The sequence below is a fragment of the Amyelois transitella genome, chromosome Z (assembly GCF_032362555.1).
Source record: "Amyelois transitella isolate CPQ chromosome Z, ilAmyTran1.1, whole genome shotgun sequence".
Classification (NCBI taxonomy): domain Eukaryota; kingdom Metazoa; phylum Arthropoda; class Insecta; order Lepidoptera; family Pyralidae; genus Amyelois; species Amyelois transitella.
In genome coordinates this window covers 12,089,462-12,105,632 of record NC_083535.1, presented here as the reverse complement: position 1 = coordinate 12,105,632, position 16,171 = coordinate 12,089,462, and the positions used below count along the sequence as shown (strand labels likewise).

The 16,171-nt window shown below is 37.2% G+C and overlaps 1 protein-coding gene across 1 annotated transcript in view; it reads right to left on the bottom strand.

The window, feature by feature from the left end:
* LOC106142307 (adenylate cyclase type 6) overlaps positions 1–16,171 on the bottom strand; it is a 200,180-nt gene that overhangs the window by 110,898 nt on the left and 73,111 nt on the right. Inside the window, exon 4 of the mRNA XM_060953665.1 lies at positions 15,319–15,513. Within this exon, the coding sequence (XP_060809648.1) occupies positions 15,319–15,513 (195 nt within the window). The remainder of the gene's footprint in view (positions 1–15,318; positions 15,514–16,171) is intronic.

The following is a 16,171-nucleotide window of genomic DNA, read 5'->3' as shown; positions in this document are numbered from 1 at the left end:
TTAGATAGCAAAACGCACGTCCTTTATTAGTATATAAGCAACCGATATATGTAAAATAGACACACTTAAAACCATTACGTGTTTCACTACATCTCCTTGCCGGACCATCGGCAAATTGAATAGACCATTTATCGAGGAAGGCTTTAGGCATCACGCTGCAATTATAAAGAGCGAAGTAATAATGAAAAATATGAAAAAACGGGGTAAATTATGCATCCTTGAGGGCTTTAATATAAATATAACCAAAATAACTATTCCACGCGGACGAAGTCGCGGGCCCAGCTATCTCTCCATTAAAATATTGGACGACGCGGCGTGGGCAGGGATTCCCGTATATATCACCCGTACATGGTCAATATCCCCACCCTTCGCACCTTGCGCTTCGCCAAATCTTTCATCACGCGAACGGCTGTGATTTGGAATTCTCTCCCCACACCACTCTTCCCCGATACATTCAACTTGGGGATTTCCAAGGCAAGAGTGAGTAGGCATTATTAGAGCTTGCGTGTACCACCTGAGCTAAAAATATGGCCGAGTTCAATCAGCTGATCGAGTTTCGTCAAGAATGAATGACGTCTCTTTTCCTGTATTGAAATTTTGTGAAAAAAAAACGTCATTATCTTAAACTCAAGGCCTTAAAATAACGCAAAATTTCTAAAAGTGTTAACGCACATGGATAAAGGCAATTTTACCTAGCCCATTGAACCAGCGATGGCCAAAACATTCGTTGGCTTTCTTAAGCCCGTGTGAACGCAGCTTGACCAAAAAACACAACAAAACATCGAAAAATACAAAGTTCAACTGATTACCTTTTTTGAACTCGGTTAAAAATACCACGTAAGTACTTATTTTCGGCGGAAGAATCTTCAAAAACCAACTTTGTAATGAATCCCGCTTTTGATTATATCGCTATTATGTCAAGCATTCCGCTTTGATGTTATGAAATTTGCTTGTTTTAGTTGCGAACATTTTTTCGACGGTGTACCGTTAGGGAAAACAATTTTATGTTTATTTACCGCGAATTATTCACAATAAATCTACTTTTACACGGAACTTCGCTCGCTCGAGATTTACCAGAAAAAAGTAGCCTGCGTTTGATACCTAAATTACAAATCAAATTATCGATACACGATGTCACCAAAATCACATTCACTACTAGATTTTTACAACAAGGATTTATGTGCGTTGGTTCGTACTTCACATTTACATATGTTGTATATCATTACACCGCCCTGTACTTAAAGACATCTGTGTAGGTCCAAGATTCGACTAGGTACTAGAGAATCCAGGGCCAGTTATATATTTATTCAAGAGCAAATTAAGTTTAAATCAAAAGTTCTAAAGAGTTTTATATAACAGTTACTGAAAACAATAGAATACAGTATCGGTATATACAACTTAATCGCCAGTTAACCAAACAGTACCTGGGTGACCGAGGAATGCTCGGTGGACTTCAGAAACTTTTGTGAATTTAAAGAGAACCGCCTTGAAGTAGGTTTAAGAATACGAATGTCAAGGGGGTCTAAACTAAGAAAACAGTTGAAATATCGATGAGAATTTTTTAAGATCCTATTTAGTAATCCTAAGATTAATAATAATTATATAAATATATTAATTGCTAATTTTTGTCCAAAACTTGTTAAATAAAATCAGTATAATTATAATTCTATTTATAATGAATACCACGGAACATTGTAACATGATTCGAAATGTCCGAGATAAAATAAAGGTACGTTACGTGCGCGTTTAATACCTGTATTGTTTATAGATTACAATGCTTTGCGATGGTTTAAAATCAAAAATATGATTTTTTTTAATCAAAAATACTAAACCAACAAACACCAGTTGTAAAATTAATCTGGAAATAATTCTAACCAAAGTTTCGTCTGCATATTGCATTGAAAGAGGACCTTTGATAAATTACGTCGGTAAAACAAAATGGCCGCCCTTTGTGGGAATGTGGTTTAACGAAATGAGTGGTTTTTGTTCTAAACTTGAAACTTTACAAACAAGAGAAAACAACTTTTTATCTGGTGATTGCATTAATCATGCAAGAATTGGTGGTTAGGTAAGCTTCCACGCTGGTCTGGTTGCAAAGAAAAACGCAATATGTATGTAGGTATATCAGCTGCTTTTCCTAAATTGTAAAAATATTAGCATACATACATACATACGGTCACGTCTATATCCCTTGCGGGGTAGACAGAGTGGTCCTACTCTTTTTTTTTTGGTGCCGGGAACCACACGATCCCTTGCGGGGTAGACAGAGTGGTCCTATTTATTTTTTTTGTTTTGGTTACCACACGGGATTACTTATTGCATAATATATTTCTAGAATCTAATATAACGTGAAAAAATTGATGTATACGTATTTTATACAGGGCTGTCAATCTGCGTAAATCAGAGTTCCGAAATCAGCGGAAATAAAATTCTAGTCTTGTAACGCATTTTGCAAACGAACAAATGTCATAAAATTCTTGATTGACAAATGTATTTGAACTTAAATGTTATACGGTATGCTACAATACATTACCTATGGCTTAATTCTTATGCTAATAGATAGAGAGACCCGGTTTTGAGTGAAAAGGAATAAACATACACACATTTATCCTCATTGAACACGCATTTATGATGCATACATACATATAATCACGTCTATGTCCCTTGCGGGGTAGACAGTGCCACCAGTCTTGAAAAGACTGATAGGCCACGTTCAGTTGTTTGGCTTAATGATAGAATTGAGATTCAAATAGTGAGATGTTGCTAGCCCATCTCCTAAAAAACATAATCCCAAGTTTATAAGCCTATCCTTTAGTCGCCTTTTACGACATCCATGGGAACAAGATGGAGAGGTCCTTTTCTTTTTTTTTATTGGTGCCGGACACCACACGGCATTTATGAGGAATAACAGAATTTAAGGAGAGCTGACAACCCTAGTTACGTCTTATCCGTATTTATTAGCCGCGACTGACTGACTAACTAACTATAGAAGCTGATGCTCAACTTCCGAGAGCCAGTCAGAACACAAACGGCAAGTTTGCAAGTTCCCGAGATAAGGCTTCCTGCTGAGATGTTTATCAGTTAGGTATGTATGTATGTATGTAGTTTAGAACTGTTTGTCAATGTTATGCCGTGTGGTTCCCGGCACGAATGGAAAAATAAAAAGGACCACTCCATCTCTTTCCCCGTGGATGTCGTAAAATGCGATCAAGGGATAGACTTATAAACTTGCGATTTTTCTTTTAGGCGACAGGCCAGCAACCTGTCACTATTTGAAACACATTTCGATAATTAATCCAAAGAGCTGAAAGTGGCCTTTCAGTCTTTTCAAGACTGTTGGCTCTGTCTACCCCGCAAGGGATATAGACGTGATTATATGAATGTAATTATGTATGTATGTCAATGTTATTCGTACTTTGCAGACCCCGCAGCGAGACACGCGCGAAGTCGTTTTTATCGCGCGAAAAACTATCGCTGTCCCGTTTCGCGTCAGAATAAAAAGCGAAACAGCAGCATAGCAAATGATGACGTTCCATGTAATTTAACACCTTACGGCTTCATTGTAAAGCACATTTTCGCGTGCAATTAACGTCCAAATTATTATTTCATTCCACAAATCCTGCAATTAAAATAATAAAGTATCAAATTCCTTTTAAATTGTTGATGAAACGTTCATTATAATTAAAATTTAATTAATGTACCTTATGTGAGTAGAACATAAAGTATTTAATACCGTAGCTTGTGGTTTCACGGATATTATAAAATTGAATCACGGGATTATTATAAGCTTATGATTCTTATTTGTTCATAATATTTATAAAGGTATGTAGAAACGTAGTTTGCTCACACTAAGTTTCTTAATTTACGTACATACATACACATAATCACGCCTCTTTCCCGGAGGGGTAGGCAGAGACTACCTCTTTCCACTTGCCACGAACTCTGCACACTTCCTTGGCTTCATCCACATTCATAACTCTCTTCATGCAAGCTCGGCGGTTTCGGGTACTCTTGACCAAGTTCTCTAAGTTTACGTAATGTTCGGTTATTCCCTTAATCGCCTTCTACAACCCACGAGGAAGAGAAGCGCCGGGAACCATATAGCACATATATGTTATAAAGATAAATATCCTGGTTCTGAAAATAACGCTGTTACCTCTTGATCACTAAACTCCTGAATGACCCACCTTTTCTATATCTGATGGTATCCACCACAGAGTGCGATATACCATAAAGATACTGAGAATGAGGTACCTTAGACATTGTCCCTTGCTGAGGAATGCTCTTACGGTTAGGGAAAACATCGTGAGGAAACTAGCACATTCAGACAACTAGACGTGTAAGCATGATCTAAGATGTATTATGATCTGCAAAGGTTACCATGGTTAGACGTTATGAGGGAGTGGCTCTGCAAAATACCTAACGTCCTTACAGTTATCCAAGATCATGGTTACAAGTGGACCCCTAATCCTCTCCAGAAACGTGATGATGTAACCCGAAAAATCCCAAGGATTCCTCTTGCCGTATGTCCTAGAAGTGGTGATAATGTCCCGGTCATGAAAATATTGATACATACATACATATAATCACGTCTATATCCCTTGCGGGGTAGACAAAGCCAACAACAATCTTGCAAAGACTGATAGGCCACGTTCAGCTATTTGGCTTTAAGATAGAATTGAGATTCAAATAGTGGCAGGTTGCTAGCCCATCGCCTAAAAGAAGAATCTCAAGTTTATAAGCCTACCCCTTAGTCGCCTTTTACGACATCCACGGGAGAGAGATGGAGTGGTCCTATTTTTTTTTCTATTGGTGCCGAGAACCACACGGCACTAACGGCGAAAATATCGATGTCGACATCGAACCCCCGAATGGCCCACCCTATCCATGTCTAAAGTTGGGCCCATTTAAAACAATTTGGGCAACATGAATATTTATTGGTTTGTACAGAGGCCTTATTTCAACATGAGGCAGGCGCCTTTAGCGATAACATGGGACGTGTATTGGGAAATTACTTTCACTCCACTTTGTACATTTGTGTTTTTAATTTTAACCATTTGCTTGGAATAGAATAGACATACATACGTAAATACATATAGTCACGTCTTTATCCCGTGCGGGGTAGACAGAGTCACCAGTCTTCGAAAGACTGATAGGCCACATTCAGATTTTTGGCTTGACGATAGAATTAAAATTCAAATAGTGACAGGTTGCTAGCCCATCGCCTAAAAGAAGAATCCCAAGTTTATAAGCCTACCCTTTAGTCGCCTTTTACGACATCCATGGGAAAGGGATGGAGTGGTCCTATTCTTTATTTTTATTAATGCCGGGAACCACACGGCCATATAATAGAATAGATTTATTTTCAAAATTGGATACAAGATATCACTTATTGACGTCACATCACTTAAGTCTAATTATAACTACTACTAAAAAAAAACAAGAATATGTTATTTATAGTTATTAAGTAGACAAGTACCATAGTTCTCGTGAAATTCGCAAAAGAAACATGTAATCCTTTGTACATACATACATACATATAATCACGTCTATATCCCTTGCGGGGTAGACAGAGCCTTTAATCCTTTGTAGGTGGCGCTAAATTAGCGCGGGCGAAGCTGCGTACAAAATCTAGTCTACTCTATTTAGAGACATATTTGATGTCACTATAACGATCAGAACTGCGATGAAAAGGGTCGGTACATATCTAATTATACAAAGGGTACTTACAATAGAATGTTTAGACACGGGTTTTGGAGATATATGGTGAATTCGAACAAAGTTCGGGCGCCGAAGTTCTATAGACATACATACATACAGTTGAAGCCATACAAAGCTGTTCCTACAAAACAAAATTAACTTCAGCTTCAGTAGGTATACCTTAGATGGTATTGTTTATATTACCAACTCGCTTTTGCATACAACTTCACCCGCCCGAATATATTTATCTGAATTTTCGCAAATCACACGGGAAATATAGTAATTACTATATCCTGCTTCAGACTCTTACTAAATACGCGAAATTTCAAGATAATTGGTACAAAAAGCGAGTCGGATTCACACACGATAGACTCCGTACCATCATTACATATATACATATATGTTCACGTCTATATTCCTTGTAGGATAGACAGAGCCAACAGTCTTGAAAAGCCTGATAGGCCACGTTCGGCTATTTGGTTTTATCATAGAATTTAAACCATCATCATCTTTGTTACTTAAATATTTATTGAGAATCACGTTTCATTTTTTTAAAAGCGAACAAAATTCTTCTATTCAATTTCTTTATAGATAAAGAAAATACTTGAGAGATGTAATATGTAGTAAAAGTAATAAATACTATTGTAATTTACTAAAATAGACAAAATTTCATCCCAAAAATAAAGTTAAAAAGACAGTTTAATATATTTTTTATCTAAATTTTCCTTAAAATGTCTTATAATCTTCCTTGTTCCGAATCTTATTTTGGCGAATATTAGCGTAAATTCCGCCCGCCAAACGTACAGAAAATTAACAAATTTTGTGTAATAAAAAATTATAATTACTTTAATGCGCTGTACATTACGCTGTGATAAATTTATTCCCATTTATAATGAAACATTGTAATATATGAGGCCTTCTTTAGAGAATTAAACGAGTAATTTGCACTTGATAATTCATCACCACGAGGGGGAAAGAATTTTCTTCATTTGTTTAAAAAACTTTGTAGCCTTCGGTGATTAATTTATATAATGTACATATATACTAATATTATAAAGCTGAAGAGTAAGTTTGTTTGTTTTTAGGAATTACAGGTTCGAATTGAAAAATTCTTTTTGTGTTGAAAAGACCATTGTTCGAGGAAGGTTAAGGCTATAAAACATCACGCTGCACCTACTAGGAGCGAAGAAATAATGGAAATTTTGAAAAAAATCTGGGAATATTATTCGTCCTTGAGGACTTCAATGGTGCCCGAAATAACTTTTTCGCGCCACCTAAAAAAACAATAAAGGTTTCTCGCAAATCTCACGAGAGCAATAGTTTTCAGCGGTATGAAAAGAGTAGAATAATAGATCCAATGGTTACAAGACTACGTTCAGCTCGCACTTATAATAGAATTAAGAGTAATAGGATGCTAGCACGTCGCCTTAAAGAAGAATCCTCGTCCACCGCAGCATGGCACGCGCGGTGATCTCTTAAGCGTGAAAAACTATCTCCAACCCGTTTTACGTCATAATAAAAAGAAAAACAGTTATATTTTCAGCGATTTATAAACGGCGTCGCGCGTGTTATGGCAAGTGGTTTATTAATTTTACATTTTACTATTAAAAATCATCATTTAATGTTATTATTATGAATTTAATAGCATAAATCCTTACATTTAATGCATAATTTGATCTTAATCGTCCAATAACAGGTCAATTAATAATATTGCATTAATCTCACGCGGGCTTGTTATATTAATTTCTCAACAAAGCGATTGCAGATTACATGTAAATTACTATTAATATCATTGTTAAATTACAGGGGATTAAACAGGTTATATTAAGTATTTATGACTGACGGGGTGGACAGAGTCAACAGTATAATGGTGTCACGTTTAGCTGAATGGTGGCATTGAGATTCTGAGCCACAGGTTGATAGGCTATCCCATTCGTTTAAAGTTTTTTTGAACGTTGAATTTTAAATTATTGTACTTATCGAAATCGTACATACATACATACATACATATGATCACGTCTATATCCCTTGCGGGGTAGACAGAGCCAACAGTCTTGAAAAGACTGAATGGCCACGCTCAGCTATTTGGCTTAATGATAGAACCGAGATTCAAATAGTGACAGGTTGCTAGCCCATCGCCTAAAAGAGGAATCCTAAGTTTATAAGCCTATCCCTTAGTCGCCTTTTACGACATCCATGGGAAAGAGATGGAGTGGTCCTATTCTTTTTTGTAATAGTGCCGGGAACCACACGGCATCGAAATCGTTCTTACGATTTAGCCGTGAAGGTTTAACATACAGACAGAGTTTTGAGAAGATTCCCAGCTTGTAACGTTGATATGCTGTATTTGGAAATGAAAATAATTAAATCGTAGGACAGAAGGCTTATTTTAACTGTTTGAACGTCAAAAATGGCTGACGTTTTTGTCACCTTTTCTCAGAATTTTGTCTGAACAGAAATACAAAGCGCGTTTATGGCTTACCGCTTCATATTTTAAATTTTTAACCAAGAAATGAAGAATTTTCGTAGACTTGTTACGTACTTTTATTTGAATAAAAATACGATATTTTTTTGTCACAACAGAGTTGTATAGTATTGTAATGGGAGCGATGATTCGGCTGGACCGCCACCAAAGGAAAGATCTTACGTCAGGCTAGGTGTTATGCCTGGGAACCGCGGCTCCGACGATGATGTGTCGGAGGTTATATATATATAGCTCCAATCCGTGAAATCTTTGCTTGCGCGATTTAGGATTTTTGCTGTTTTTGACTGATAGCGTCGCGTGATTGTTTTTTTTTTGTGACTTGTTGCAAATAGATTTCGCCACAGTATAATACTTGTATATAAAAGAGAATAGGACCACTCCATCTCTTTCCCGTGGATGTCGTAAATGGCGACTAAGGGATAGGCTTACAAACTTGGGATTCTTATTTTAGGCGATGGGCTAGCGACCTGTCACTATTTGAATCTCAATTCTATCATTAAGTCAAATAGCTGAACGTGGCCATTCAGACTTTTCAAGACTGTTGGCTTTGTCTACCCCGCAAGGGATATAGACGTGGCCATATGAATGAATGTATAATACTCGTATATATATTGGTTTCAGTGCTGACCAATGGTCCTGCGGTGAGGAAAAACATCGTGAGGAAACCTGCAAATCCCTGCAACTGAATGCACTGCTGCATGATCCAATGCGGGTTAGGTTCCCATGCAAAGGTTGCGGAGGTCTGATGAAAGTCTCTTCGTGTAATAACCTGACTCACCCGATACAGAATCCATAGCTAAGGGCGAAAGTCAGGCTCCTCTCCAGAAAGGTGAGGATGTATCTAGTCGGGACTAACTCCAAGAGACAGAAATATTTTAACAACAAAAACATGTTAAAAACAATACCTACATTTTTATATTTCACATAGCTACAGCTGTTCAACATTTCTTGTACATTTCTTGACTACATATATAAATTTTTTTCTCTAAAAATTAGAAAAACATTGACAACCTTTACATTGTTTTTCTCTAAAAAAAAATAGAGAGAAAAATATAAAAGTTCAACAAAAGCACAAAAATCGGTTCGACTTACAACTTCCTTATAAGCTCATCAGTGGAATTATACCGAAATGGAAAAAGTTACCGCAAAATTGAACGGAACCCTTACTCCGTCCCTATTTACATTTATAAGGATATGAAAGGGATATAAAAGGGGCGAGATCCACATTTTTAGGCAGTCAAATACTTCACACATAGAACTTTTTTCAATTGCAAAGGCAAAAGGAGAGTTTTATTTGAACGGCTGCCTTCGGTTGCAGATTATTTCTAGATTTGCTTAAAATAATGGAATTAAGATTAATTTATATTCTAAAAGAACAACGTGATAATAAAAAATATATTAATATGTAATAATTATATGGAAATTATATGTGCCGTGTAGTTCCCGGCACCAATACAAAAAAGAATAGGACCACTCCATCTCTTTCCCATGGATGTCGTAAAAGGCGACTAAGGGATAGGCTTACAAACTTGGGCTTCTCCTTTTAGGCGATGGGCTAGCAACCTGTCACTATTTGAATCTCAATTCTATTATCAAGCTGAAGATCCTATCAGTCTTTTAAACACTGTTGGCTCTGTCTACCCCGCAAGGGATACAGACGTGACTATATATAAGATTATATATTTTTCCGAATCCCCCTGTACTTCAAGATAAGTATACGAATATAAGTATCGCAACGAAAGTTTTCGTGAAAGCGCCCAATTAATTATATCCCGTACTTATTTCTCCATCACTCACAAACTTATTTCCGTAACGCTGAACCACAGGGAATTATTATTATTTCCCACAGTTGGTAATAACTTTCTTTCACAAAGACTTAATTGCTGGACCCTTGGAGCTTTTGGAAGCTTTTCCGCCTCCCCCATACATATTCACGTCGTCTCCAGCTGAATATTAAGCTGAAAATTATTACCGTGGTGCCGAAAAATCCGTGAATATGAATGTGACCTTTAGTTATGTGAACATAATATATTGACAGTGTGACTGGTTATTAAATTTTTTTTAAAGGATGTGTAATGTAGAAGTGCCGTGTGTTTCCCGGCACCTAAACAAAAAAGAATTGGACAGCTCCATCTCTTTCCCATGGTTGTCGTAAAAGGCGACTAAGGGATAGGCTTACAAACTTGGGATTCTTTTTTAGGCGATGGGTTTGCAACCTGTCACTATTTGAATCTCAATTCTATCATTAAGCCAAATAGCTGAACGTGGCCATTCAGTCTTTTCAAGACTGTTGGCTCTGTCGACCCCGCGAGGGATAAAGACGTGATCGTATGTATGTTAAATAAAAAACAATTCTCAATCACTATTTGCACCATATCTCTTCGTTTTAACAGTCCATACATATCAGCCAAAACTCGACAAATACTGTCACCTTCAAATATTTATCGCCGGCACACCAGCAACGACAAACACTCCGTTCCTATGCTCACAACACAGCCAATTTTTGGTTACACCTTCCATTGCAAAAGCCTTTTGAAATACATACATATTTACACTAGCTGTGCCCGCGACTTCGTCCGAAATAATTATTTTGGATGTCATTGAAGGGATCCTGCCGATTTTTATCAATATCGTACAACGGAGAATAATCACGACAGACTCTTCCACGCGTACGAAGTCGCGGGCAACAGCTAGTAGTTTATAAACACGTTGCGATAGCATTTCTTTAAAACATTACCTTTTGACGGCTGTTTATAAAATGGAATACATATAATTATACTTGAGGCCGTCCGCGATTTCATCCGCATGGAAACCCCATAAATCCAGAAAGTAGCCTACATGTTATTCTGGGTCTTCATCTACCAAATTTCATCGTGATCGGTTCAGTAATTTTAGCGTGATAGAGTAACAAACATCCATACTGACATTCTCACAAAGTTTCGCATTTATAATATTAGAAGGTTGTCAAATCAGCTTTACCGTACCGTTCTATATCTTATTCAGTGTACTGAATTCCTATTCAAAACTGAAGCCCCATTTCGCTCACATAAAAATGGCGTCTGCACTTTTCGATATCGTCGTATGGCGACAGGGTCACTTTTTCAGTATTCATAGGTTAGCGGCCTGTAAGTGGACCTTTGGCAATGTATTCCCAACTAGCTGTGCCCGCGACTTCATCCGCGTGGTATAGTTATTTTGGGCATCATTGAGCTTGCATGAAGAGAGTTATGAATGTGGATGAAGCGAGGGAAGTATGCAAAGAGCGTGGCAAGTGGAAAGAGGTAGTCTCTGCCTACCCCTCCGGGAAAGAGGCGTGATTTTTTATGTATGTATGTATCATTGAAGCCGTCAAGGATGAATAATTTTCCTCGTTTTTTTCACATTTTCCATTATTTCTTCGCTCCTAATGGTTGCAGCGTGATGTTATATAGCCTAAAGCCTTCCTGGATAAGTGGTCTATTCAACACAAAAAGAATTTTTTAAATTCCAACTAGTAGTTCTTAAGATTAGCGCGTTCAAACATATAAACTCTTCAGCTTTATAATATTAGTATAGATGTAACGCCGTGAGGTTTTAGGCACATTAGAATGTGACCACTCCATGTCTTTCTCATAAATGTCGTAAAAGGCGACTAAGAGCAAGGCATATATACTTTGGATTCTTCTAGTAAGCAATGGGCTAGCAACCTATCACTATTTGAATCACAATTCCATCACTAAGCCATACAATTGAACGTGACCTTTCAGTATTTTTGAAACTGTAGGCTCTGTCTACCTTTACGGTAAACCTGACTATATACATTATATGTATTTATGTAAAATCGAGTGAACATAAATTCAGTGAACTGATAGCGAATCTGTGTCTTTCACAGCTGAGCAGAAATTGGACTTTCGGCCTTTTTAAAATTGTTGGCTCTGTCGACCCCGCTAGGAATAAAGACGTGATTATATATATGTTCGCAGGCGTCATATGTTGAGTCGAGAAACCATTTCAGTATTCATAGGTTAGCAGCCGGTTAGTGGCCTTTTGTCTCTATTCCATGCTTTTATGCTGATCATAGATACGTCACGGCGCTTGTTAGAAATTGAGACTGTGAGAGCTCTGTATGAGTAGAATTTTTTTCATCCTTCTAGTACACATACGTTACGTCTATATCCCTTGTGGGCTAGACAGAGCGAACAGTCTTGAAAAGACTGATAGGCCACGTTCAGCTATTTGGCTTAATGATAGAATTGAGATTCAAATAGTTACAGGTTGCTAGCCCATCGCCTATAAAAAGAATCCCAAGTTTGTAAGCCTATACCTTAGTCGCCTTTTACGACATCCCTGGGAAAGAGATGTAGTGGTCCAATTCTTTTTTGTATTGGTGCCGGGAACCAATAATATCCTTAGATTTAAAAGTACCCGAAACCGCCGAGCTTGTATGAAGAGAGTTATGAATGTGGACGAAGCGAAAGAAGTATGCAGAGATCGTGGCAAGTGGAAAGAGGTAGTCTCTGCCTACCCCTCCGGGAAAGAGGCGTGATTTTATGTATGTATGTATGTATTTAAAAGCAAGTTATTGCAATTAAATCTGTCTGGGATCAGCTTTATATAGATTTGAAACATTAGGGAACAAAAAATGTAATCAAAAGTAAGAATTACACTCAGTCAATTATGATCACGTACGTATGCATGTAAGGAAGTATTTTTTGCAAATTCCCATTTGAGCAAGTCCCGGGCAAAAGGTAGCGTTCAAATAAAAAAGGGGATAACCTTTTCGAATTTATTATTTTGATGTTATCCATATCGGAAACCACTTCGTGTTTGAATAAGGGACCGTAGAGTACAAATTAGGGATTATCCCAGGAATATTTATTCTAAAACTTGGTCACCCTTCAGATTATTTTGCGGTGGAATGAATAACCATTTATTTAGGATACTACTGAGGTTGGTTTGACATAAATACATACATTTGATCACGTGCCGTGTGGTTCACGGCACCAATACAAAAAAAAATTATAGGACCACTCCATCTCTTTCCCATGGATGTCGTAAAAGGCGACTAAGGGATAGGCTCACAAACTTGTGATTGTTTTTAGGCGATGGGTTAACAACCTGTCAGACACTATTTGAATCTCAATTATATCATTAAGCCAAATAGCTGAACGTGGCCATTCAGTATTTTCAAGACTGTGTCAGGCTGCTCAGGCTCTGTCTACCCCGCAAGGGATATAGACGTGACCATATGTATGTATGTATATGATCACGTCTATATCCCTTGTGGAGTAGACAGAGCTAACAGTCTTGAAAATACTGATAGGCCACGTTCAGCTATTTGGCTTAATGAAAATTGGTTTGACGAGTAGTTGAAACCAGTTTTGTAATCAAAAAATTTCAGATTAGAAAATATTTGATAGAGTATTTTTATGTTCAGGTACTATACGTGTAGTGGTAGAAATAAGGGGACTCTAAATCGATTGACATGGCGTGTTTTGAATAGAATCCAGAACGGTAGAATGTTGCCGTGCGGTTCTCCACGCCTTAGAATAGGTCCACTCCTTCTCTTTCCCATGACTATCGTAAAAAGCGACTAAGGGAACTAATATCCCATGGATTTTATTTTCGCATTTTCGAAGTTAGTCCCATTGTAAAATTTGTTCAATTTGTTTATTCCTATATTGTGAAAGTAAACACTGTATCAATCTTCTAAGTCCATTAGTTGAAATTTTAATTAAGAAAACAATTAATCTCGGAGTCAGCACTTTTGTTTTATAATTAGTTTTTTCGATGTGGCCATATTTTTTAGAGCATTCTTGATTCGCCTTTTTATTTCTATACTATTTATAAGGCTGAAAAAAATACACCTAATATCTACATACAGTTCTCATACTGGTTAGAAAAAGAACTGGCACAGTTTTTGCTGTTTTTCTGCATGTGCTGATTGTAGAAGTCAATAAAAGGACAACTTATAATCTCAACTAATATTATAAATGCGATAGTGACTGTTCCTTGAAATTGACGCTAGTCTCAAGGGCGTTGCTAGTGCTTAGGTAGTTTTTAGCTTGTAGCTTTCTTTATAAATACTTATGTATATATTAGACACTAGCTGTACTCGCAACATCGTCCGCGTGTAATAGTTATTTTGGGCATCATTGAAACCCTCAAGGGTGAATAATTTTTTCCGTTTTTTTTTTCATTGTCCATTATTTCTTTGCTCCTTATAGTTGCAGCGTGATGTTATTATAGCCTAAAGCCTCGATAAATGGTCTACGCAAAAAGAATTTATCAATTCGAACCAGTAGTTCCCGAGATTAGTGCGTTCAAACAAACAAACAAACTCTACAGATTTATAATATTAGTATCAATAAATTTAATTTGTTGAAATGTAAAATGACGTGAAAAAGAGAGAAAGGACTTTTTCTGAAAAAAAAAATTGATTTTGAATTTGCTTTTTTTTGTATTCTACGCAGGCGAATAATATTTGGGAATTTTGACAAGTATTCTGGAGAGCCGAAACATTTAAATACACTTTTGGTTTTTAAGAATTTCTGGATATTTGGAAATGAGTCATTCCTCAGAGAGAATTTTTGAAATTCTCACGGGAGCAACGTCTCTGATAAAGTCCAGTTAAGTGTAACTAATTAGATGACCTTAGACACATAGTCATTGTTGCTTTTTGTGATACTAAGTATTATTATCCATGCTATTATTGTTTTTCTATGATTCAGTCTACGAGTAATTATGTCTGTGTCTAAACAATTACCCGGTCATAGTTTCAGATATATTTATCACAAATTCGTTTGAAGATGTTCACATTTACTAATCCTCTCTTCTTGGAAATTTCTTACTTTCGTAATTTTTTTTCCCGGAGTTTTACTTTTTTTCCCGGAGTTTTACTGTTTTATACCGGAGTACCCACGGGAATGATAGGGTCATGCGGACGAAGTCGCGGGCGGCCTCTAGTTATGAAATATAGTATCGTTCGGTAAGCATCTCGTCACTCAAGTCTTAAACTTACTTCGAGGTTAGCCTCGAAGTAAGTTTAAGACTTGAGACTCAATCTGTGTAATTTGTAATTATTCTGATCTATTAAGTATATATCTGATTCATTTATAGTGCCACATATTCGCGTTTAAGCAAAATGTACTTACGGTTGGACTTTTCTTGCTTCGGCTTGATGAGAAGTGTTCTATCACTTCCCAATTTGACTTCTTCGGCGCAGGAGTGTCCGCCGGTGAGGGCGACGCCCTGGCCGGGGCGGAAGGGGTGCTCCGCCCCGAGTCGTCAGCGGCGCGCGCCGTGGCCGCCGAACGCAGGGATGCGCATCGGCGCCCGCGCAGCGCCTCCTGTAAAGGAAAGGTGGGTAGTGCAAGTGTATATGGTTATGGGCAGTGAGCTTCGTGCAATCGGTGTTTGGTCGTGATGCATGCCCTATTCATTTGTTGCACAGATTCAGGAAAAATAAGATTGTAATGGCGGATCTGGTCCGTGAAGGGATCTCTTGCAGTCGACCAAGAGAATAAAGCAATAAAGAATATAGGTAATTAAGTTAGTTAATAAGTTATGTTTAATATTATAATGAAACGAGATTCTGTTTGAGGAGATTAAACTTAGTGTTTCGAATAATATTTTTTTAAGGTTCCGTGCGAGAATGTGTGCGCAATATACCTATAGCATACCATAGACTCTGATCCAATCACCAGTCTCTCAAAATGAGCCCTATTACGAAACCAGTCTTTGTTTGAAGTAAGAAAGTACATTTGTAGCAATAACATTCTTTATAATTCAATGGTTTTTCTTTGTTTGAAAATCATATCTATACTAATATTATAAAGCTGAAAAGTTTGTTTGTTTGTTTGAACGCGCTATTCTCAGGAACTACTGGTTCAAATTGAGAAATTATTTTTGTGTTGAATAGACCATTTATCGAGGAAGGCTTTAGGCTATATAACATCACGCTGCAACTATTAGGAGCGAAGAAATATTGGAAAATGTGAAAAAACG